Source organism: Pseudorca crassidens, chromosome X, assembly GCF_039906515.1.
Source record: "Pseudorca crassidens isolate mPseCra1 chromosome X, mPseCra1.hap1, whole genome shotgun sequence".
NCBI lineage: Eukaryota > Metazoa > Chordata > Mammalia > Artiodactyla > Delphinidae > Pseudorca > Pseudorca crassidens.
This window is the reverse complement of record NC_090317.1, coordinates 76075928-76102558: the sequence shown is the minus strand read 5'-3', so window position 1 is coordinate 76102558 and position 26631 is coordinate 76075928. Positions and strand designations below refer to the sequence as shown.

Genomic DNA, 26631 nt, shown 5'->3' with positions numbered 1-26631 from the left:
ATTACAATGCACATGGAAATGATTTAAAGTATTATTGTTGTTTTTGTTATTGCTATTCGACCGACTGCACAGTAAGTGGTTTGATTTAATCATCACTGACTTTCATCATTGAGCTGTGGCCATTTCTACAAAGCAATAAAAGGCATAGCCCTTTCCAGGAAAGGCAAGTAAAGAAAATATACAAATTGGAAACGTTCTTTCTTCTCACATTGTTTTGAACTTATTAGAAGTTCAGGAGGACCTGAATCAGCAGGTGGGTGACTTCAGACACTGTTAGTCCTTCACACTTAAAGTGAACTTCTTGGAGGAAGTGAGTTATGGGGAAAATGAATTTTTTTAACATCTTTATTGGAGTATAATTGCTTCACAATACTGTGTTAGTTTCTGTTGTACACCAAAGTGAATCAGCCATATGCATACATATATCCCCAGATCCCCTCCCTCTTGAGCCTCCCTCCCATCCTCCCTATCCCACCGCTCTAAGTCATCACAAAGCACCAACCTGATCTCCCTGTGCTATGCTGCTTCTTCCCACTAGTTAACTGTTTTACATTCGGTAGCATATATATGTTGATGCTACTCTCAGTTCGTCCCAGCTTCCCCCTCCCACCCCATGTCCTCAAGTCCATTCTCTATGTCTACATCTTTATTCCTGCCCTGCAACTAGCTTCATCAGTACCATTTTTTTTTTTAGATTCTATATATATGCGTTAGCATACAGTATTTGTTTTTCTCTTTCTGACTTACTTCACTCTGTATGACAGACTCTAGGTCCATCCACCTCACTACAAATAACTCAATTTCATTTATTTTTATGGCTGAGTAATATTCCATTGTATATATTGCCACATCTTCTTTATCCATTCATCTGTCAATGGACATTTAGCTTGGTTTCATGTCCTGGCTATTGTAAATAGTGCTGTAATGAACATTGTGGTACATGTCTCTTTATTAAGGAAAAATAAAGTTTAGAAAAATGAGCCAGCAACACTAATCATCTTTCACTTTGCCTAGCACTTTGGTCTTTTCAGCTATTTCTGTGGACTCATCTTCATCTCACTCTGACTCTGAGAGATGATGAGAACTAATATTACAGTTCTATAGAGGCATTCTTGAAGGCTGTGGAGCTAAGACTTGTAGGTTTAAATCCTGGCTCTGTCACTTCCTAGCCATGAGAACTTATACCTCTCTGAGGCTCAGAGAGAAAAAATAATCCCTAATTTGCAGAATTCTCATGAGAATTAAATAAAATATGTGTCTATAAAGTCTGGAATGTTCCTCAAATATCAATTCTTCTTTGGTTCTCTGGCATTATACAGCATACTTTTGAGAGTCAGAGAAGATATAGACCCAAGTGAAGGAGAATTCATTCAACATATTGCAATTGAGCTCCTCTTAAGTGTCAGGCTCAGTGCTAGGGGCTGGAGAAAGAACAGTGAACAAAGCAAACAAGACCTTTATTCTTATGGAGTGTACAGGCCAAGCCTTTTTGACATATAGTAGCTGTGTACCTGTAATATTTAATTCCACTAGCCTCAGTTTGCTCAAAGGAATGATAGTCATTGCCCAACATACTTTATTAGGAAGTTGTGAGAATCAGATTGTATAATTCATATGGAAACATTCTTGTGAACTGCAAATTATTGTACTAATGAAATTATTAGTAGTTGTGTTCCTATTTGATAGCAAGAGGGGCTAAAAACATAAGTTGGTAGCTGTAGGTATCAGAGAATACATTATCACAGAATCCTGACCAGCAGTCTGGCCAGAATAGCATGAGCTGCTACTTATAGGTGCCATAGCACATATTATCATAGAATCCTGATCAAAAGCCTGACCAGATGGAGTGAATATGATAATGTCATCAATATTAAGGGCCAGCTGCTGGAGGTACCCAGGCAATTTGTATAGCCAGGGAGGTCTGGCTGTCTATAATAGTGAAGGAGAAAGCCTTTGTCTTGGGCCTCTAGCCATTCTTCTTATGCTCAAATTCCTATCTTCCCTGTCAGGAAGTCCATATTCCCATTGGCTTCCCAAATTTTCCCCTTCTCCCTCCTGTAAGTGAATATGCTCTAGGGAAATGATATGGTCAATGCATTCATATTAATGTGTCAGTGACTGAAAAGACCTCATGGATGACCACTCCCAAGGAAAAGGATATTGAATTGGGGGCTAAGCCTTAAGATAAAGAAATAGAACACTGATTGGTAGAATTCTGGGGAGTATCAATAAAGCTCAGGCTCCTCTGAAACCAGGTGGATAGGAGACTTAACAATAATGGAACCAGAAAATGTAAGCACTAAAATATTTCTCAAAGTATGTTCACTGGAACACTAGTCATTCATCTATTCTTCTAGAAAAGAAGAGAATGGAGAACTGATGGCCAATAGCCCTGGAAATAAGCATAGATATTTTAGAGCCATTGTTAGGATTGAGGGAGACCTGTTGGCACATGCAGAGAAACCCATCTCTAAATCTCACTAGTAATGTACTCAGGCTGCATTAGTTGGCAAAAATATATATTCTTTGCTTTTGTAGAAAAATCTACTCATTTGATTGTCTTCCCAGAAAACCCCTTTGAAGGAAACTGTCACTTTTTCCAGAAGGAATACCCCCATTCACATATTACTGAGAGCTACTATGCTCTTTTACACTTACTATGCTCTTACACTGAGAGATACTATGCTCTTATGCTACTATGCTCTTACACTACTATGCTCTTACAGGGAGAGGGAGCTCTACTATGCTCCCTCTTGCTGGTAACAATTAACTGGCCAAAGGATGGGCATATAACCCAAGTTTTTACAATCAGTCTTTACCTTGGTTTTTGGACCTGGCAATTCAAGGCCAGTTTGGCTCCTAACTTTAATTGTACAGATGTTATCAGTAGCCATTTTCTCCAGTGTGGACTTAGAACGGAGAAAGTGGTCTGTAGAGAGAGGAGGAGGAGACATGTCAAAAGAAGCAGAGACAATAAGAGGGAAAGAGACCTGACAGCACTGAGTCCCTTGTTCTAATTGTTTCTGAGGCCCAGCAGAATTCTGATCTGTAAGACACCCCTATAGGCTTAATAACAAACAGTTCTTTATGCTAAGTTATTCAATTTCTCTCTTTCCTTAGTGAGCTTAACTGGGTTTCTATTACTTGCAAACATACATCTAAACTAGTAAAGCCTCCTACTTAACAAAAGCAAAAGCTAGTCATTAGTGAGCTTTTATATTTATACAATCCTACCACTGTACAAGTATTTTTTTGTTTTTATTTTTATTATGACTTAATCACATATGATTTTTTATGGTTTTTATTCTTCAGTTTGTTAATATGGTGTATCACATTGATTGATTTGCAGATATTGAAAAATCCTTCCATCCCTGGGATAAATCCCACTTGATCCCATGATCATTTTAATGTATTGTTGGATTTGGACTACTAGTATTTTGTTGAGGATTTTGTGTCTATATTCATCAATAATATTGGCCTGTAATTTTCTTTTTTTGTGGTGTCTTTGTCTGGTTTTGGCATCAGGGTGATGGTGGCCTCATAGAATGAGTTTGGGAGTTTTCTTTCCTCTGCAACTTTTTGGAAAATTTTGAGAAGAACAGGTGTTAACCCTTCTCTAAATGTTTGACAGAATTTGCCTGTGGATTTTGGTTCAAGAGGGTAGAGTAGAAGTACGTGTGCTCAATCCCTCTTGCAAGAGCACCTGAATCACAAATAACTGCTGAACAATCATCGACAGGAAGACACTGGAAATCACCAAAAAAGATATCCCACATCCAAAGACAAAGGAGAAGCTGCAATGAGATGGTAGGAGGGGCACAATCACAATAAAGTCAAATCCCATAATGGCTGGGTAGGTGACTCACAAACTGGAGAACAATTATACCACAGAAATCTACCCACTGGAGTGAAGATTCTGAGCTTCACATCAGGCTTCCCAACCCGGGGGTCTGGTAACAGTAGGAGGAATTCCCAGAGAATCAGACTTTGAAGGCTAACGGGATTTGATTGCAGGGCTTTGACAGGACTGGGGGAAACAGAGACTCCACTCTTTGAGGGCACACACAAAGTAGTGTGCACATCAGGATCCAGGGGGAAGGAGCAGTCACCCCATAGAAGACTGAATCAGACCTACCTGCTAGTGTGGGAGGGTCTCCTGCAGAGGCGTGGGGCAGGGCGGCTGTGGCTCACCAAGGGGACAAGGGCACTGGCAGCAGAAGTTCTGGAAAATACTCCGTGGCATGAGCCTGCCTGGAGTCCACCATTAGTCCCACCAAAGAGCCTGTAGGCGACAGTGCTGAGTTACCTCAGGCCAAACAACCAGCAGGGAGGGAACTCAGCCCCACCCATCAGAAGACAAGTGGATTACAGTTTTACTGAGCTCTACCCACCAGAGAAACACCCAGCTCTGCCCACCACCAGTCCCTCCTATCAGGAAGCTTGCACAAGCCTCTTAGATAGCCTCATGCACCAGAGGACAGACAGCAGAAGCAAGAAGAACTACAATCCTGCAGCCTGTGGAATGAAAACCACGTTCACAGAAAGATAGACAAAATGAAAAGGTAGAGGACTATGTACCAGATGAAGGAACAAGATAAAACCCCAGAAAAACAACTAAATGAAGTGGAGAATGGCAACCTTCCAGAAAAAGAATTCAGAAAAATGATAGTGAAGATGTTCTAGGACCTCAGAAAAACAATGGAGACGAAGATTGAGAAGATGCAAGAAATGTTTAGAAAGACCTAGAAGAACTAAAGAACAAACACCTAGAATTACAGAACAAACAAACAGAAATGAAAAATACAATTACTGAAACGAAAAATACACTAGAAGGAATCAATAGCAGAATAACAGAGGCAGAAAACTGATGAGTGACCTGGAAGACAGAAGGGTAGAATTCACTGCCGCAGAACAGAATAAAGAAAATAAATGAAAAGGAATGAAGATAGCCTAAGAGACTTCTGGGACAACATTAAATGCACCAGCATTCACATTATAGGAGGCCCAGAAGGAGAAGAGAGAGAAAAAGGACTCGAGAAAATATTTGAAGAGATTATAGTCAAAAACTTCCCTAAGATGGGAAAGAAAATAGCCACCCAAGTCCAGGAAGCACAGAGAGTCCCAGGCAGGAAACCCAAGGAGAAACACGCCAAGACACATAGTAATAAAAATGACAAAAATTAAAGAAAAAGAAAAATTATTAAAAACAACAAGGGACAAATAACATACAAGAGAAATCCCATAAGATTAACAGCTGATTCCTCAGAAGAAAATCTACAAGCCAGAAGAGGGTGGCACAATATATTTAAAGTGATGAAAGGGAAGAACCTACAACCAAGATTACTCTACCTGGCAAGGATCTCATTCAGATTCGACAGAGAAATCAAAAGCTTTACAGACAATCAAAAGCTAAGAGAATTCAGCACCACCAAAACAGCTCTACAACAAATACTCAAAGAATTTCTCTAAGTGGGAAACACAAGAGAAGAAAAGGACCTACAAAAACAAACACAAAACAATTAAGAAAATGGTAATAGGAACATACATATTGATAAATACCTTAAATGTGAATGGATTAAATACTCCAACCAAAAGTCACAGGCTCACGGAATGGATACCAAAACAAGACCCATATATATGTGGTATACAAGAGACCCACTTCAGACCTAGGGACACATACAGACTGCAAGTGAGGGGATGGAAAAAGATATTCCATGCAAATGGAAATCAAAAGAAACCTGGAGTAACTATACTCATATCATATAAAATAGGCTTTAAAATAAGGAATGTTACAACAGACAAGGAAGGACACTACATAGTGATCAAGGATTGATCCAAGAAGAAGATATAACAAGAGTAAATGCTTATGCACCCAACATAGGAGTGCCTCAATACATAAGGCAAATGCTAACAGTCATTAAAGGGGAAACTGACAGTAACACAATCATAGTAGGGGATTTTAACACCCCACTTACACCAATGGACAGATCATCCAGACCAAAAATTAATAAGGAAACACAAGCTTTAAATGACACAATAGATCACATAGATTTAATTGATATTTATAGGACATTCCATCTGAAAACAGTAGATTACACTTTCTTCTCAAGTGCACACGGAACATTCTCCAGGATAGATCACATCTGGAGTCACAAATCAAGCCTCAGTAAATTCAAGAAAATTGGAATCATATGAAGCATATTTTTTGACCACAATGCTATGAGATTAGAAATAAATTATTTGTTACTAAATAACAAAGATATCACTGATGAAATCAAAATGGAAAAAAAAATACCTAGAGACAAATGACAATGACTATACGATGATCCAAAACCTATGGCATGCAGCAAAAGCAGTTCTAAGAGGGAAGTTTATAGCAATACAATCCTACCTCAAGAAACAAGAAAAAACTCAAATAAACAATCTAACCTTACACCTAAAGGAATTAGAGAAAGAAGAACAAAAAAAACTCAAGTTTGTAGAAGGAAAGAAACCATAAAGATCAGAGCAGAAATAAATGAAATAGAAACAAAACAATAGCAAAGATCAATAAAACTAAAAGCTGGTTCTTGGAGAAGATAAACAAAATTGACAAACCTTTAACCAGACTCATCAAGAGGCAGAGGACTCAATTCAGTAAAATTAGAAATGTAAAAGGAGAAGTTACAATGGACACTGCAGAAATACAGAGCATCATTAGAGACTACTACAAGCAATTCTATGCCAATAAAATGGATAAACTGGATGAAATGGAAAAATTGTTAAAAAGGTATAACCTTCCAAGGCTGAACCAGGAAGAAATAGAAAATATGAACAGATCAATCACAAGTAATGAAATTGAAACTGTGATTAAAAATCTTCCAACAAACAAAAGTCTAGGACCATACGGCTTCACAGGGGAATTCTACCAAACATTTAGAGAAGAGCTAGCACCCATCCTTCTCAAACTCTTCCAAAAAATTGCAGAATAAGGAATACTCACAAACTCATTCTATGAGGTCACCATCACCCTGATACCAAAATCAGAAAAAGATACTACAAAAAAAGAAAATTACAGAACAATATCACTGATGAATATATATGCAAAAATCCGCAATAAAATACTAGCAAACAGAATCCAACAACACATTAAAAGGATCATGCACCATGATCAAGTGGGATTGATCCCAGAGCTTCAAGGATTCTTCAGTATCCACAAATCAATCAATGTAATACATCATATTAACAAATTGAAGAATAAAAACCATATGATCATATCAATAGATGCAGAAAAAGCTTTTGACAAAATTCAACAACGATTTATGATAAAAACTCTCCAGAAAGTGGACATAGAGGGAACCTACTTCAACATAATAAAGGCCATATATGACAAACCCACAGCAAACATTATTGTCAGTGGTGAAAACCTGAAAGCATTTCCTCTACGATCAGGAAAAAGACAAGGATGTCCACTCTCACCACTATTATTCAACATAGTTTTGGAAGTCCTTGCCATGGCAATCAGAGAAGAAAAAGAAATAAAACGAATACGAATTGAAAAAGAGGAAGCAAAACTGTCACTGCTTGCAGATGACATGATACTATACATAGATAATCCTAAAAATGTCACCAGGAAACTACTAGAACTAATCAATGAATTTGGTAAAGATGCAGGATACAAAATTAATGCACAGAACTCTCTTGCATTCCTGTACACTAACAATGAAAGATCAGAAAGAAAAATCACATTCACCAATACAACAAAAATAATAAAATACCTAGGGATAAACCTACCTAAGGAGGTAAAAGACCTGTACTCAGAAAACCATAAGACACTGATGAAAGAAATAAAAGATAACACAAAGAGATGGAGAGATATACCATGTTCTTGGATTGGAAGAATCAATTTTGTGAAAATGACTATACTACCCAAACCAATCTACAGATTCAATGCAATCCCTATCAAATTACCAATGACATTTTTTACAGAACTAGACCAAAATATCTTAAAATTTGTATGGAGACAAAAAAGACCCCTAAGAGCAAAAGCAATCTTGGGGGGAATAAATGGAGCTGGAAGAATCAGGTTCTCTGACTGCAGATTATACTACAAAGCTACAGTAATTAAGACAATATGGTACTGTCACAAAAGCAGAAATATAGATCAATGTAAGAGGATAGGAAGCCTAGAGATCAGCTCATGCACCTATCTATGGTCACCTAATCTATTACAAAGGAGGAAAGGATACACAATGGAGAAAAGACAGTCTCTTCAGTAAGTGATGCTGGGAAAACTCGACAGCTCCATGGAAAAGAATGAAAGTAGACCACTTTCTAACACCATACACAAAAATAAACTCAAAATGGATTAAAGCCCTACATGCAAGACTGGACAGTATAAAACTCTTAGAGGAAATCATATGAAGAACACTCTTTGACATAAATCACAGCAAGATCCTTTTTGACCCACCTCCTAGAGTAATGAAAATAAAAACAAAAATAAACACATGGGACCTAATGAAACATAAAAGCTTTTGCACAGCAAAGGAAACCATACATAAGACGGAAGACAACCCTCATAATGGCAGAAAATATTTGCAAACACATCAACGGACAAAGGATTAATCTCCAAAATACATAAACAGCACATGCACCTCAACAGTAAAAAAAAGAAACAACCCAATTAAAAGATGAGCAGAAGACCTATGTAGACATTTCTCCAAAGAAGACCTACAGATGGCCAAGAAGTACATGAAAATCTGCTCAACATCACTAATTATTAGAGAAATGCAAATCAAAACTACAGTGAGATATCACCTGACACCAGTTAGAATGGGTATCATCAGAAAATCTACAAACAAATGCTGGAGAGGGTGTGGAGAAAAGGGAACCCTCTTGCACTGTTGGTGGGAATGTAAATTGATACAGCCACTATGGAGAACAATATGGAGGTTCCATTAAAAAAATAAAAAAAGAATTCCCATATGACCCAGCAATCCCACTACTACACATATACCCAGAGAAAACCATAATTGAAAAAGACGCATGCCCCCCAATTTTCATTGCAACACTATTTACAATAGCCAGGTCATGGAAACAGCCTAAATGCCCATGAACAGACGAATGGATATACAAGATGTGGTACATATATACAGTGGAATATTACTCAGCCATAAAAAGGAACGAAATTGGGTCATTTGTAGAGACGTGGATGTATCTAAAGACTGTCATTCAGAGTGAAGTAATTCAGAAAGAGAAAAACAAATATCGTATATTAACGTATATATGTGGAATCTAGAAAAATGGTACAGAAGACACGTTTGCAAGGCAGAAATAGAAACACAGATGTAGAGAACAAACGTATGGACACCAAAGGGGAAAAGCGGGGTGGTGGTGGTGGTGGGATGAACTGGGAGATTGTGATTGACATATATACACTAATATGTATAAAATAGATAACTAAGAAAAACCTGTTGTAAATAAATAAATAAATAAATAAATAAAAGTAAATAAGAGCCAAAAACAAAGAATTCATCTGTGAAGCCTTCTGGTCCTTGCCTTTTGTTTGTTGGGAGTTTTTAAATCACAGTTTCAATTTCAGTACTTGTGATTGGTCTATTCATATTCTCTATTTCTTCCTTGTTGAGTCTGGGAGATTGTGCCTTTTTAAGAATTTGTCTGTTACTTCCAGATTGTCCATTTTATTGGCATACAGTTTCTTGTAGTAGTCTCTTATCAGCCTTTGTATTTCTGTGGTATCAGTTGTAACTTATTTTTCATTTCTAATTTTATTGATTTGAGTTCTCTCCCTTTTTTTTTTTTGACGAGTGTGGCTAAAGGTTTATCAATTTTGTTTATTTTTTCAAAGAACCACCTTTTGGTTTCATGGATCCTTGCTATTGCTCTGTCTCTATTTCATTTATTTCTGCTCTGATCTTTATGATTTCTTTCCTTCTACTAACTTTAGGTTTTGCTTGTTCGTCTTTCTCTAGTTGATTTAGGTGTAAGGTTATGTTTTTTATTTGAGGTTTTTCTTGTTTCCTGAGGTAAGACTGTATTGCTATAAATTTCCCTCCTAGAACTGCTTTTGCTGTATCCCATAGGTTTTGGATCATTGTGCTTTTATTTTCATTTGTCTCTAGGGTTTTTTTTAATTTCCTCTTTGATTTCTTCAGTGATCCTTTGGTTGTTTAGTAGCATATTGTTTAGCCTCCACATGTTTGTGCTTTGTACAGTTTTTTTTCTTGTAGTTTATTTCTAGTGTTATAGTGTTGTGGTCAGAAACAGTGTTTGATATGATTTCAATTTTCTTAAATTTACCAAGGCTTGCTTTGTGGCCAAGCATGTGGTCAATACTGGAGAATGTTCCATGTGCACATGAGAAGAATATGTATTCTGCTGCTTTTGGATGGAATGCTCTATAAATATCAATTAAGTCCATCTGCTCTATTGTGTCTTTTAAGGCCTTTGTTTCCTTATTGATATTCTGTCTGGATGATCTGTCCATTTATGAAACTGGGGTGTTAATATCCCCCATTATTTTTGTGTTACTGTTGATTTCTCCCTTTATGACTGTTTGTATTCATCTTATATATTTAGGTGCTCCTATGTAGGGTGCATATATATTTATAATTGTTATACCTTCTTCTTTGATTGATCCCTTGATCATTATGCAGTGTCCTTCTTTGTCTCTTATAACAGTCTTTATTTTAAAGTCTATTTTGTCTGATATGAGCATTGTTACTTCAGCTTTCTTTTGATTTCTATTTGCATGGAATACCTTTTTCCATCCCCCACATATGACTTTTTCATTAACTTGTAGGCCAAGTGCTATTTGCATGGTTAAGAGACCTAGAGAAACTGGGGATCAAAGCAAGGCAAAGACTTATCTAGGGTCAATATCAGAGCTATAACACATATAAAAGCATTATGATTTTGGATTATTCATGAATTTCATTGTCTCAGCCCAAGTTGGGCTGCCTTGGCTTTATACCAGTGAGAATGCCATAAAAATGGCAGGGTAAAAAGCCAAAAGGCTTCCTCTAACCACTTGAGTGACAGAATCTATGTGCTTGAAGCTGTTATAGCATGTGAGTATAGTCATTCTGAGTCCAAGGTGTTTGACACGTTCATTTAAAGCACTATGGCATACAGTAGTTAAAAGTGCACAATTTGTAGAGTCAGAAGATGTTTGAATCTCATCTGTATAACTTTCAAACTGTGTGGTCCTAAGCAAGTAACTTAGACTCTCTGAACTTCAGTTCTCCCATTTGTGAAATGAGAAGAGAAATACGTTCCTAGCTGAACTCACAGAGTTGTTAGGATTAGGTGGGGAAAAAGGCTTTGAAAATTCTAAAATGCTGAACATGTCCTAATTGTTCTTATTTTTTAACAAAATAAAAGTTCATTCTACTAATGTTGAAAATAATGGGCTGGGTTGCTTTTCTATTGCAAATTTCTTGATGGTATGCCTAGTACATAGTAGGTGCTGAGAAAAGGTCAGTTACTTGTTGAGACTTTCTGGCATTTTGTTAATAAGAAAAGGACCAGGCAGATGCTATGCAAATATCATTTAGTAGTCAGGATAGCATAAATAATAGTGCCAGGTTTCAGGGGTTCTAAACCTGACTCTATCACTTGCTAGCTGTTTGATCTCAGATAAGTTGCTGTATTTCTCCAAGCTTTTCTTTCCTCATCTGTAAAATAAGAGTAATAATAATAGTTTTCTCACAGGATTGTTGTGAGGATTAAATGACTTAATTCACATAAAGCTGTTAGATGAATGGCTGAACACAGAGTAAGTGCTTTTAGTACTAAATGAGTTGGTTCATGTGTGGCTCTTTTAAAAGGATGGTTAGCACACAAGTGTGTAATAAATATTAACTGTTATTATAGTCCATTGCATAGACTCTGGTGATAAAGGAACTACAACCTGGTTATTACTAGATGAGGCCCTTTTGTTTCAATCTGATCACATAATCCAAATGCTCTTGCAATACTATATTACTTTTGTATCTGTATTCCTGTCCTGGTTTGCTATCTGTAACAGGGGACCACTGGAGCACCAAGGAAGTAGCATCTCTCCTAGCTTTAAACACTATATGGAGGCTTTGCTACTATAAAAGATAGAAATGATCTCAAGTGCATCTTTTAGCCTTACTCTGGTTTTCCCAGAGTATTCACATATCACCTACGGGCCTTTCTATTCTTAAAGGTCCATAGGTGATATATGTTCTCTGATTGATTGTCATTTTTTCCTTTTGGCAGCTATTGATTCCCTCCTCCTTACCTGGTAAAGCAGAAACAAATATGAGCCAAGATTCTCTGTATATTGCCATATTCAAATGGGTTTTTCACAGCAAATGCTGCCAAGGACATTTCTAGAGTAGAATGAGATAGGGTCTTTTTGCTGGGGAAGGGTGAGATGTGGGTAGGAAGAAAGAAAGGTCTTGCTGAAATGATTTCCAACTGTAAGCCTCTGCTGCACATGTTTTGAAACCTTTTAAATGTGGAGTTTAAACTTTGAATCCCAAATGTTATCCCTGGCACCTGAACTTGAGGTCAAATATCCTTAGGCATTTTGAAAAGCAAATAGCAGTATACAGATGATACCAGTAATTAACTGTTGCCTAATGCATGAGAGAAAATATGACATTCTGTTTTGTGTCAAAGAGGGCAAGCTTCAAATTCTAGCTCTGCCTCAATATTGTCATCTTTAAAATGGGAATAATAACAATAATGCTTCTCTTGGAGAGCTGTCGTAAGCACTTAATGGACAGATTATTATAATAATCCTTATTGCATAGTCTCTTTGAGTTCTTCTTCTTTTTTTTTGGTTTTCACAACAAACTGTGAAGAAGAAAATTATTATCTCCATTTTAGAAAAAAGTAAAGGGAGGTCCAAACTGGGAGATTACCAGAGGTCACATAGCACATAAATTGTAGGGGAAAGAATTTTCATTCTTCATCAAATGTCACTATAAAACCTATTATGAAATGCCTTGCTCTACCATAGATTCAATACTGTCCCTGCTCATCTAATGTTTGGCTTGCATATTATGGATGGATAGGGCACCTCACCAGAGCATTAGAGAGGCAGCTGGGGCATAGTGGTAATAGGTCAGTTGCTTTGTGATAGAACATCTAAATTCATAGTTGTGCTAGCCCTCCCTGCTATCAGTTGTCTGACCTTGGGCAAATTACCTAATATTTCTGAGCCTCAGTTTCCCCGTCTACAAAATAGAGGTAACCCCTACTCATCTGGTTTATTATACAAAAGTGATTATCAGGGCTTCCCTGGTGGTTCAGTGGTTGAGAGTCTGCCTGCCGATGCAGGGGACATGGGTTCGTGCCCCGGTCCGGGAAGATCCCACCTGTTGCGGAGCGGCTAGGCCCATGAGCCATGGCTGCTGAGCCTGTGCGTCCGGAGCCTGTGCTCCGCAACAGGAGAGGCTGCAACAGTGAGAGGCCCGCGTACCGCAAAAAAAAAAAGTGATTATCAATGTCCTGTAATGTCAGTGGATTCTTACTGAATTATCATTATTAGCAGTCAAATAGCAGAAGTGTGGACAAACCTCTCTTTCTCATAATACTTTTGTAATCTGCTTGCATTTAAAATTTTATACCTATATTTTGGTTAAACGGAACATCTAGAGCTCTTAGTCATAGTGCCTGGTAGAGTGCCTGACACACAGTAGGAGTTCCACACATTTGTTGAAAAAAATGAAAAATTAATGAATGGGAATGCACAAGGTGTGGGATACCGCCTGGTGGAGGAGTAAGTTTTTATATCAGATATATTTATATAAATAGCAGGTTGTGATAAGTGTTTTAAAAGTGATAAGGATAAAGAGCTATATAAATTATGATTAATAAATCCAAAACTACTGCCCAGAAAACTCAAGATTTGAGCTGTGTTTTGAAAGTTAAGTTGAATTTGGTCATGAGGGAAGCGAAGGAATAACATTTCTGTAAAAGACAATAGCATGACCCAAAGGTAGGCTGGCCATACAGTGTAGGATATTTTAAGAGGGAACCCAGGAAGTCTGATATGGTTGAGGAGGTGGGTGATTGGCAGGAGAATGAGATGGGAGAAGGGGCTGCAGAGAGATATTAGGACATCACTGTGATAAACTTTAAAGTCTAGGCTATGAAACTTGGACTTGAACCTGCAGGCCAGAGGTTGCAGATTTGCAGCCCACGAACTAATTTTTGTCCACAGACATGTTTTTTTTGGCCTGAAAAATGGTTGGCCTGTATGATGTTTTTAAACCAATTGAATTAGTTGCCAACTTTTTTAAAAAATTCAGGAGCTTTCACATTAAAGTCTGGAATTCTGTTCTTAAAAATAATGGAACATCTGGAATACTGAGACTTCATTTCTGCCTGGCAACAACCAGTTGGAGTTGAGTGGAGGCTGCCCACTTTAGATGGGGCATCTGTTCTCTAGTTGGCCACAGCCTCTCCCACCACAACCTTTTCTCTCTTTAACACCAGGTTCTCTTCACTCACTTTTGTTTAAGGAGGCGTTCAGGTTTGAAACCCCTAGTATAGGCAATTGAAGTTTATAGAGAAGAGAAACAATGCTATCAGAGTTATCATTTTATAAAGAACCCTCTGATTCTGATTCTGTTGAAGATAGCCTGGAAGAAGGTGGTCAGGGGAGAAATTAGGGCTGTAGCTGTGGAGGAGGATAAGATAAGATGGAGGCTCCAATATTTAGGGGGAAAGAAGAAAATATGAGATGAGAAAGTAGTCTTTTATAACCCTCTAAGTGGAGGAAATAGCAAACATCTACAAATCAGCAGAATGAAAAACTCTAAGGGTTTATTCATAAGCCCCACTCCTCATTTCCGGCCCGACTTAATTACAGGTATTTAAATGATTTTTCACTCTCTTTCTTACACTGTGAATATAAGCTCTCAAAGACACAGTCCACAGTATCCTATTCATCAGTGAATCCCAAGTGCCTAGCACAGAGCCTGGCAAGAAGTAAGCGCTTAATAGATACCCATTCAATGCATGAATTAGAGAGATTCTCTACTTTAGGCAGAGAAGGTTTACTGCATGCCTAAGCATGCTGAAACCACAAGGGGTTTCTGCAAACCCCCAAAGCCAAGCTCTCAGTTTGGAAATAGAGTTTTAATTCTGTGAAAATAGAATCCATCCATTTATTCAACAGATATTTATTAAATACTGACCATGTGCCACACCAGGCTGAGTCTTAAGGATTCGATGATGAACAAAACCAACATGGTCCCTGCTATCAGGAATGAGGAAAGTCTAATGAGGAAACAGTCTAATGAGGAAAATAGATATTAAGCAACTAAATGCACAATTATTATAATTGTATTTGTGTGAAGACCTCCAATGGAGAAATACTGGGTACTGTTAAAACATGTTAAAAGGTGGGTGAGTGGGGAACTTGAGCTAGCCTAGGGGGTCAAGGAAGTCTTTATGGAAGTGCTCTATGCATAGGCATTAACTAATGAGCAGGGAGAAGGATAAGCCAGCATTTCAGGTACAAGGAACAGCATATGAAAAGGCACAAAAGATTATTGGGCATTTGAGGAGCTCTAAACAAAGGCCAGTGTGAGCAGAGCTCAGAGAGCAGGAGAAAAAGTGGTATGAGATAAAATCAGAGAGATGGCGAGACACCAGATCATATAGTGTCTTGTTAAAGATTTGGGCTTTTATACTAAGAGCAATGAGAAGCCAGAGATAGAATGTAAGTGAGTGAATGATATGATAAGATTCAACTTAAAAAAACTCTCTTCACAAACATATATTGACAGTTCACTATTAACAAAAGTCTAAGGGCAATTAAGAGGAGAAAGAATAGTCTTTTAAACAAATGGAACTGGATATCCATATACAAAATTCAATTCAAAATGGATCATTCTAAGTATAAAACTGAAAACTATACAACTTCTAGAAAAAGAAACACAGGCTTTTAAAAACATAGTTTGTGACGTTGGGATAGAAAAAGATGTCTTAAATCTGAAACCAAAAGCTTAATCCATAAATAAATAAATTGATAAACTGGACCTCACAGAATTAAAATCTTCTCTTCTTAAAAAGACCTATAAGGACCTCCCTGGTAGTGCAGCGGTTAAGAATCTGCCTGCCAATGCAGGGGACACGGGTTTGAGCCCTGGTCTGGGAAGATCCCACATGCCGCAGAGCAACTGAGCCTGTGCTCCACAGCTACTGAGCCTGCACTCTAGAGCCCGCGAGCCACAATTACTGAGCCCAGGGGCCACAACCACTGAAGCTCACGTGCCTAGAGCCCATGTTCTGCAACAAGAGAGGTCACCGCAATGAGCAGCCCGCGCACTGCAAGGAGGAGTAGCCCCCGCTGGCCACAACTGGAGAATGCTCACATGCAGCAACAAAGACCCAACGCAGCCAAAAAATAAAATAAATTAATTAATTAAAAATAGAATTATAGTTATAAGTTATAGTTATAGTTATATAGTTATAAGTTATAAGACAATGAAGACAAACTACAAATTGAGAGAAAATATTACTGAGTCATATTTCTGACAATGAGCTTGTATCTAGAATATATAAATAACTCTAAAAACTCCATAAAATACAAGCAGCCCAATTTTTTAAAAAAATAGGCAAAAATTTTGAGCAGTCTTTACCAAAGAAAATATACAAATGGCAAATATACACATGAAAAATGCTCTACATAATTATTCATTGGAGAAATGCAAATTAAATGAGAAATGCTTACACATCAAATTAGAATGCTAAATTTAAAAAGACTGACCATACCAAGTGTTGGTGGGGATGTGGAGGAAATGCTGGTGGGAATATAAAATGGCACAACTACTTTGGAAAACAGCTTGGCAGTTTTTTTATTAAGGCAAATATACACCTACTCTGTGACCCACCCATTCCACTACTAAATATACAATCAAGAGGAATGAAAGCATATGTCCATACAAAGATGTATGTATGTATGTTCATAAAAGCTTTATTCGTTATAGCCAAAAATTGTGAAGAACACAAATTCCATCAACAAGCTAATGGATAAACAAATTTTGGTACATCCATACAATGGGATAATACTTAGCAATAAAGAAGAACAAATTACTGATACACATAAAAGCTTGGATGGATATCAAGGGTATCATGCTGAGTGAAAGATGCCAGACAAAAAAGATGATAATTTTATTGATATAAAATTTTGGAAAATGAAAACTAATCTATAGTGACAAAAATGCAAACTTTTGATTGCCAGAAAGGGAGTGTGGGGAAGGGTGGGGAGAGGAAGTAAAAAGGTACATAAAAGAAATTTTGGGGGTGATGAATATTTTCACTATCTTGACTGGGTGATGGTTTCATGAGTGTATGCATATGGCAAAGTTATCAATTTATACAACTTCAAATATGTGCACATTATTGTATGTCAATAATGACATACCTTAATATGGTTGTTTTAGAAAAATCCTCTGGAATAGAAAGCCCAGGAATAGACCCACATAAATGTAGTCAATTGATCATTGACAAGGGAGCAAAGGCAATAAAATGGAGCAAAGGTAGTCTTGTCAATAAATGATGCTGGAAAAACTGGCAATCCACATGTAAAAAAATGAATCTAGACATAGACTTTACACTCTTCATAAAAATTAACTCAAAATGGATCACACCTAAATATAAAATGCAAAATTATAACACCCCTAGAAGATAGCATAGGAGAAAGTCTAGATGACCGTGGGTGTGGTGATGCCTTTTTAGATACAACACCAAAGGCACAATCCATGAAAAAAGAATTGATAAAGTGGACTTCATTAAAATTAAAAGTTTTGCTCTTAAAGGACAATGTCAAGAGAATGAGAAGACAAGCCACAGACTGGGAGAAAATATTTGTAAAAGATGCATCAATAAAGGACTGTTATCCAAAATATACAAATAACTCTCAAAACTCAACAATAAGAAAACAAACAACTGGATTAAAAATGGCCAAAGATCTTGACAGACACCTCACCAAAGAAGATATTCAGATGGCAAATAAATATATGAAAAGATGTTCCATATCATATGCCATGAAGGAAATGCAAATTTAAACAGAAATGAGATACCACTACCAGAGTGGCCAACATTGGAACACTGACAACACCAAATGCTAGTGAAGATGTGGAGCAACAGGAATTCTCATTCTTTGTTGGTGGGAATGCAAAATGGTACAGCCACCTTGGAAGACAGTTTGATGGTTTCTTACAAAACCAAACACACTCTTATTATACTATTCAGCAATCATGCTCCCTGGTATTTACCTAAAAATGTTGAAAATTTATATCCACACAAAAACCTGCACATGATGTTTATAGCAGCTTTATTCATAATTGCCAAAACTTGGAAGCAACTAAGATGTCCTTCGGTAGATTAATGGATAACTAAACTGTGGTACATCCAGACAATGGAATATTATTCAGTACTAAAAAGAAATGAGCTGTCAAGTCATGAAAGGACATGAAGGAAACTTAAATGTGTATTACTGAGTGAAAGAAGCCAATCTGAAAGGCTACATATTGTATGATTAATACAATACATATTGTATAATTCCAACTATACGACATTTTGGAAAAGGTAAAACTATGGAGTCGGTAAAAACATCAGTGGTTGCCTGGGGATGGGGGAGATGAATAGTTGGAGCACAGAGGACTTTTAGAGCAGAGAAAAATCTCTGTATGATATCATAATAATAGATACATGTCATTATATGTTTGTTCAAACCCATAGATATACAACACCAAGAGTGAACCCTAATGTAAACTATGGGCTTTGGGTGATTATGATGTATCACTGCAGGCTCGTCAGTTGTTACAAATGTACCTCTCTGGTGGGAATGTTGATAATCGGGGAGGCTATGCAAGTGTGGAGACAGGGGTTATATGGGAAATATCTGTGCCTTACCCTCAGTTTTGTTGTGACATTAAACTGTTCTAATTAATTTTTTTTTAATTTTAAAAAGTCCCTTTAATTGCTCAATGCAGAACTGACTCCAGGAAAGTAAGAGTGGAAGGAGGAAGCCCATTTACAGTGGTCCAGGTGAGAAAGGACAGTGCTTTGAACTAGGTTGACAGTAGCAGAGATGAAGAGAAGTAGGCAGATTTGTGAGATATTTAGGAAATAAAGCCCACAGGACTTGGCGAATGTCCATCATTTTCCAAAGGTCAGCTCATCCTGGCTTTCCAGAGCAAGGAACTAGGGAAAATTCTATTAACAAAGTCTCCTTGAAATTGCAGAGGAAGCCCATGGCAAAAACATACCCTCAACTCAAATGTCCTGAGAAGACACTACTGATTACTTATGTGGTTGCTAAAAATTGCAAAGAAGAAAAAGAAAAAGAGAAAGAAAGATGGTACAAGCACATAATTTATGTAATAGTCTCCAATAGTGTCTCTTGATCTTTAAAACAATGGGAGAAAAATAAGATTTGAGATTGGGGATCAGAACTCAAAATTCAAAATAAAGTGTAAGCTCCTGTTATGTTCACAGTAGTCTTCCCTGACAATAACATAAATGTAGATAGCACCACCTTTAAAAATATAACATAACAAGGTGATCCTTCAGATTTGTACAATGCTTTCCTGTTTATAAAGTTGTTCCACACACATGATCTCCTTTAATTACCACATCAGCCTTTTAAGGGTACGTATTATTGGCCAGAATTTTATAAGAAAATTTTGAAGACAATTTTGGTGCTGTGAAAGCAACATGAATTTTGGAATTCTTCAGACCTGGGTTTGAATGTCTGTTGGGATGTCATTTATTCAACGGGCAACTCTGAGGAATTATTTCTCACCTTATGTTTTTTCAGGCTTCTTTGCTTATAACTACCCTCCTCACCTCTGTCCATTGGATTTTTCACTATCACTAGTGAAAAATAGTGATATCCCTCCATCCCCACCCTCTATGGAGTGTAGATACCCACCCTCCATATCCACCTCCATATCCACCTTCTACGGAGTGTAGATAAGAAGACAACTCACGTCAGTCACAGCACTCTAAATTGTCAGTGTTTGAAAGACTGTCAGGTCCAGCTTCTATTTCCTTCCCTTCCTATTTCACAGAGCAAGAAACCGAAGCTTATGTAGAGGAAGAGATTCATTGTTAATCTGTAGACAAACTTCTGACTTTGAGACCTATGTTATTTCCATTTCACTTTCCTGCCAGCCCAACTTACTTAATTCCCTTTGAGGAACCCTTGTTAAAAGCTTTGGTGGAACTAAAGGTTTTGATGACTATTTAAATAAGGTTTTCAAAGTATCTGTGCATTTCAATTACATATTCTTGTTTTCCATGACAATAAGGAATTGAGAATTAGCCCTGTTACAATTTGACGTCTCTACGAATAAGACTGCTTCTTTACCATAAGGAGTATTTTGTGAGATTCTTTACCAACAAAGGGTGTATATCTGCGATATGTTCAGGCAGGGGTGAAATCATTAAAATCCCAGAAGATAATTTTTCACCTCCTCAGGTGAAAAGCTCCTCATGCTTCTGGAAGTTTCATTTATAGCCCTTTTCTAAGTTCTCTTGACATTGATGAGTCTAGCTAAAATAGCAATAAGATGGAAGACTAGTTTAGGTTCTACTAAAGTGGAACATAGAACAAATTATGTCCTTGCTTCAATGTCTTCATCTGGAAAATAGAGCAGATCATGCCCACTCTTCCCTGCCTTTAGTATTAAGTTACTTCCTTTGGTCATGGTAAGTAAATTCCCATTATGCTTGGCTGTGAACAAGATAAGATTCTGTAGAAACCTGTAAAAAACAGAACAGGCCCACATGGAAAAACTCCACTTGTCCTCTGGGACAGACAGACCCTGCCCAGATCCAGAAGTCTAAGGAATTTAAAAGCTAGGGAGGCCCAGGGACCCTGCTGATACCAAGGGACACCTCTTTCCCTATAGATCTCCCCTTTCACTTTCTCTACTCTTCCATTCCCAACTGCCTCTCCATCTTTATACAGGGAAGATGAGACCTCTTCCAGAAAAGAACAGTTGCAATAGCCCACATGACATTCCACTCCTGGTTGTCTACTAAGAGGAAGAAAAGTGGACCTATATAGGTTCCATTCCTTGAATACTGCAGTTTGCAAGCTTAAACTATTCAAAGGCAACTTGGAAAAGCAAGTGCCTGTATATAAGCAAATGTCTGCAAAACCCTGGACAAAATCAAGATCTCTATGTACATGACGTGTTTCTAGAGTTTACGTGTTTGCCTGCTTTTCTGGGTGATTTTCCTTTGTACATCGGGATAGATGATAAGTGTGTGGTAAGAAGCAATTCCAGACAGGAAAAAGGGAAGAGAAGAGGATAGAGATTACCTTTTGTTCCCAGGCAGAGGGTTCCTAGAGCAACTGATACAGTGCCACGAGACCCAATCTACCCCTATGGAGAAATTTGAAATGTTTCAACAAGTATAGACTGGCTTGGCCATTGCTTGTTCCTCAGTTTGTAGGAGATCCTCCCGTCTGCGCTTTTCGGTCTGCCTTCCCTGAACATAGTCCCTCGCTGAAGGAGATCTATTTCCTCTATACTTCTATTGCCCTTTCCCACTCTCTCCCCCCTCCCACAAGTGCACAGGGTCTGTTTTGAAATTGGACTTCAGAATCAAATCTGGCAAGTATGGTCCTCTGAGAGTTTGGTGGCCCTGTCGTCAAAATAAAGCTCCGGGTTAAAGCTTCAGCCCCGATGCTTAAAACCTGGTCCAGGAAAGCAGGAGGTAGTCGGGGAGCTGGGGTGCTCCTGGGCTAGAACAAGCCTCTCCTGCCCTCACCCACGCTGCGACAGCACCTGTTTCTCCAAAGCCGCCCGGCTTTAGTGGACGGGGAGGGGAGGGGAGAAAATCAAAGGGGAGGGGAGGGAGAAAGGAGGTGGGGAAGGCAAGGAGGCCGGCCCGGCGGGGGCGGGACCCGACTCGCAAACTGTTGCATTTGCTCTCCACTTCCCAGCGCCCCCTCCGAGATCCCGGGGAGCCAGCGTGCAGCGAGAGCCAGAGGGTCCGGAGCAAGCCTGGAGGCAGAGGAGGCGACGGAAGGAAAGCGACCGAGCTAGCTGCTTCAGTGTGGGACAGGAGCCGAAGGGACGCACCGCGTCAACCCCAGCCGGCTCTGGCGACAGCCAACGCCTCTTGCGGCGCGGCGGCTTCGAAGCCGCCTCCCCGGAGCTGCCTTTTCCTCTTCAGTGAAGTTTTTAAAAGCTGCTGGAGACTCGGAGGAAGCGAGGAAAGTGCCGGGTAGGACTGACGCCTGCCTTTGTCCTCCTCCCCTCCACCCCGCCCCCCCTCCAGGGTCTCCTGTCCTGCTGCTGCCTCCGCCTTCTCCTCGCAGCCCCCTCAACCCCCCTGCAGTCAGCCCAGCGCAGCCAGCCCGAGTTTGCAGAGAGGTAACTCCCTTTGGCTGCGAGCGGGAGAGCTAGCTGCACGTTGCAAAAACGGCTCTGGGGTGCCAGGAGACCGGGGAGCCGCTTCAGCACTGCAGCCAGAATCTGGCTGGTTAGGCGGTAAGCAGGGCAGACCCCCAGATTCCTCTTACTCCCTCTCCACCTCCCCCTGCACGCCGCTTCCCCCTCCCACCAGTTTGTGGGGCCAGAGATCAAAGGATGAAAAGGCAGTCAGGACTTCAGTAGCCTCCCCCCCAAAAGAAAACAACAACAACAACAAACAAAACCCCAACCAAACCCAAACAAACAAAACCGAATAGCAAAACCCAAAACAAAACAAAACAAAAAGAAAATAACCTGGTTCTTATTTGCACCTGCTTCAGTGGACACCAAATTCAGAAGGCAGAGGGTTTTCCTCCCCACCCCCCTTCAAGATTTGAGCATCTTTTGAATCTACCCTCCAAGTATTCAGGAGCAGATTGTGAGCCTACCAGGGAAGATCGTGTCCAGCGCGTGTTTCCTCTGCACGAGACTTTGAGGCTGTCAGAATTCTTTGGAGTTGTTACTCCCGCAAGTTTCCTCCCCAGGAGCTTCCCGCAGGTGGGCAACTAGCTGCAGCAACTACGCATAGCAGCCTGTTGAACTCTTCTCAGCAAGAGAAGGGGAGCAGGATAAAAGAATTGGGTGGAAGATTCACCCAAGCTTAAGGATGGAGGTGCAATTAGGTCTGGGGAGGGTCTACCCCCGACCGCCGTCCAAGACCTACCGAGGAGCTTTCCAGAACCTGTTCCAGAGTGTATGCGAAGTGATCCAGAACCCGGGTCCCCGGCACCCTGCGGCCGCGAGTGCAGCACCTCCCGGCGCCCGTTTGCATCAGCAGCAGGAGACCAGTCCCCAGCAGCAGCAGCAGCAACGGCAGCAGCAGCAGAGTGAGGATGGCTCTCCCCAAGTCCAGAGCAGAGGCCCCACAGGCTACCTGTCCCTGGACGAGGGACAGCAGTCTTCACAACAGCAGTCAGCTCCCGAGGACCCCCCGGATCGTGGCTGCGTCCCAGAGCCAGGAGCTGCCTCGGCAGCCGGCAAGGGGCTGCAGCAGCCGCCGCCAGCACCTCCGGAAGAGGATGACTCAGCTGCCCCATCCACGTTGTCCCTGCTGGGCCCCACTTTCCCCGGCTTAAGCAGCTGCTCCACCGATCTTAAAGACATCCTGAGCGAGGCCGGCACCATGCAACTTCTTCAGCAGCAGCAGCAACAGCAGCAGCAGGAGGCGGTATCTGAAGGCAGCAGTAGCAGCGGGAGAGCGAGGGAGGCCACTGGGGCTCCCATCTCCTCCAAGGACAGTTACCTAGGGGGCAGTTCGACCATCTCGGACAGCGCCAAAGAGTTGTGTAAGGCAGTGTCGGTTTCCATGGGCTTGGGTGTGGAGGCATTGGAGCATCTGAGTCCTGGGGAGCAGCTTCGGGGGGATTGCATGTACGCCCCGCTCCTGGGAGGTACACCAGCTGTGCGTCCCACTCCTTGTGCCCCGTTGGCTGAATGCAAAGGTTCTCTGCTGGATGATGGCCCGAGCAAGGGCACCGAAGAGACTGCTGAGTATTCCCCTTTCAAGGCAGGTTACACCAAAGGGCTGGACAGTGAGAGCCTGCGCTGCTCTGGCAGCGGCGAAGCAGGGGGCTCCGGAACACTTGAGCTGCCATCCGCCCTGTCTCTGTACAAGTCTGGAGCACTGGACGAGGTAGCAGCTTATCAGAGTCGCGACTACTACAACTTTCCGCTAGCCCTGGCTGGGCCGCTGCCCCCTCCGCCGCCTCCCCATCCTCATGCCCGCATCAAGCTGGAGAACCCCCTGGACTATGGCAGCGCCTGGGCGGCCGCGGCGGCACAATGCCGCTATGGGGATCTGGCGAGCCTGCACGGCGGGGGTGCAGCAGGACCGGGCTCAGGCTCACCCTCAGCTGCCGCCTCCTCTTCCTGGCACACTCTCTTCACAGCCGAAGAAGGCCAGCTCTATGGGCCCTGTGGCGGAGGCGGGGGCGGCAGCGCAGGCGAGGCAGGGGCTGTAGCCCCATACGGCTACACTCGGCCACCTCAGGGGTTGGCGGGCCAAGAAGGTGACTTTCCCCCACCCGATGTGTGGTATCCCGGCGGCGTGGTGAGCAGAGTGCCCTATCCAAGTCCAAGTTGTGTCAAAAGCGAAATGGGCCCCTGGATGGAGAGCTATTCTGGACCTTATGGGGACATGCGGTAAGTTTCTCCTCCTAAAAATGTCTTTAAGCCTAGAGTCAGTCCTCTCCTCCCCGCGCAAACGCTCTGTTCTTGGGCGAGCTGAACAAGCTTCCACAGAAAGGGCCGCCCTAAATCTGGAGCCTTTCCCTGGACTACCAAAGATTCGACCTTTGCGCTCTGAACCCCCACTGTGTGCTCCAGTCCCCACCACTGTGAGCCCTGGGTGCTGGTGCAAGCCCTTCCAGATTCCTTGACAACCCCCGCCCCCCACCAGCCTCCAAAAATCTTGCCTGCCACTTGGTACTCCATGTCCCGCTGACTCCAAATTTAAATCCAATTGCAAGGGCCATCTTCCGAAATAAAGCCCTTAAGCCCTCCACTACTTCTCCTTCTCCCCGCCCCCAAATCAGAGAACCTGGACAAGAAATATGGGCACTTTCTCCTCTTAAGGTCTGTTAGGGATTGCCCCCCTGGCCTGTGGCTGGTCTTGGCAGGTTAGAGGCAAAATAACTGACCCAAGCTTTTCTCAACCCGCCTCCTCCAAAGAGATGAAATGGAGTATGGGATTACGGGAAGAAGGTGGTCTCTGGGTTCTGAGGGCCGCTGTGTGAAGAAGGAGTGAAGTCCCTTTGTTGGCAACAAAGAGGACTTGCCCCAGGGTTGGAGGTCAGGAGAGAGACTCCAACCAGGCAAGATTAGAGCAGGCAAAGGTAGGGGAAAGCCAAATGACCCCTTTCCCCGTAAACAATGGGCAGGATTTGCCCTCACAGGTTGACAATGTTGGAACTAGATGGTAGTGTTGGTTTTCTCTTGTAAAGTGTTTATTTGCTCTATGGATTACAACAGATCCACAGTTCCTACTTTGAGTTTGCATTAGCTCTATAAAGAGGAGAATGTTCTTTTAATGAACAATTTAACCAGACTTGAGTCTGACTTACAAAAGTGTTGGGAAAAAAGTTTAAAGGATTTCCTGCTATTCCAGTGTGCATAGAAATCTGCTTTTGTGAGATTAGGGTTTACAAAAGGAATAGGGCTTTTCAATATATTCCTTCATTTTAAGGACATACTTGCATTTTAAAACATGATATGTTACCTCTAACAAATTAAGTAAGAACTGTTAGGGACCTATGAGCCTTAATCTTGCCCAATAGTTTTCATTAGGACATGAGAAAAGTGGCGGTCAATTTCATCTTGCGTGTTAAAAATTCTTACTTACCACAATTGAGCACTTTGGAGACCACATTAAAGATTTTTTTCCTAGCAAACTAAGATATTAGTTTATTCCCATGAGGGAGGGAATATTGACTGGGGAACTAACTCCTCAGATCTGCTGGGTGCTGATGTCCTCATGGATGTTGATGTCTTGTTCCGTGTTTCTGTAGCTATTTTCTTTACCTGTGACTTTTCAAAATTTGTTAGACTTAGCATCTTTGTTTGGAGACTTAAATCCAACAATTTGCTTCCTTTCACTGATGCTTCTGTTCTTGGAAGGTTGATAGCACAGTGTTAGAAAAGAAAGAGGAGGATAGGATTTCATAAAATATTATTTTCTGGGTTACTGAAGAAACAGCTTCTAACCAGGCTTTATATTTTTTAGGTTCTTAAGGTTTGGCTTACAGGATTTTCAAAGACTTCATTTATATTGTCAGTCTTTTCTAGTTAATTTGAAGTTTGTTTTTTTTTAAATTTTTTGCAATGTGGTTATACTGTGGGACAAAAGGTCTTCATTTCATAAGAACAGATTTACTTGCTAGAGTATATATTTTTTCCTAGGGCGGTTGCTAGTCAGCGGAGCTCTCTTCTACTGTGAAATATTTTTCTTTTGGCGGGGTTGAGGGGAATGTATAAGGTTCTTCATGACCTGCCCAGTCACTGGAACCGTCCTGTCCCTCTTCTGTATGCCTCCCCCAACACCCAAATAACTCAGTTAACAGGGAGGGGGTGAATGATTCCACATATTTGTTAAGAGATGTGTGTGTGTTCGAAGACATAACCTGAAATTTTCAGAAAGTGGCTACAGAGA

General features: G+C 40.7%; 1 protein-coding gene across 1 annotated transcript in view; it reads left to right on the top strand.

The window, feature by feature from the left end:
* Positions 1-23091: 23091 nt before the first annotated feature.
* The window catches only part of AR (androgen receptor), a 169641-nt gene continuing 166101 nt past the window's right edge, over positions 23092-26631 (top strand). Inside the window, exon 1 of the mRNA XM_067722598.1 lies at positions 23092-24626. Coding sequence (XP_067578699.1) covers positions 23092-24626 — 1535 coding nt within the window. The remainder of the gene's footprint in view (positions 24627-26631) is intronic.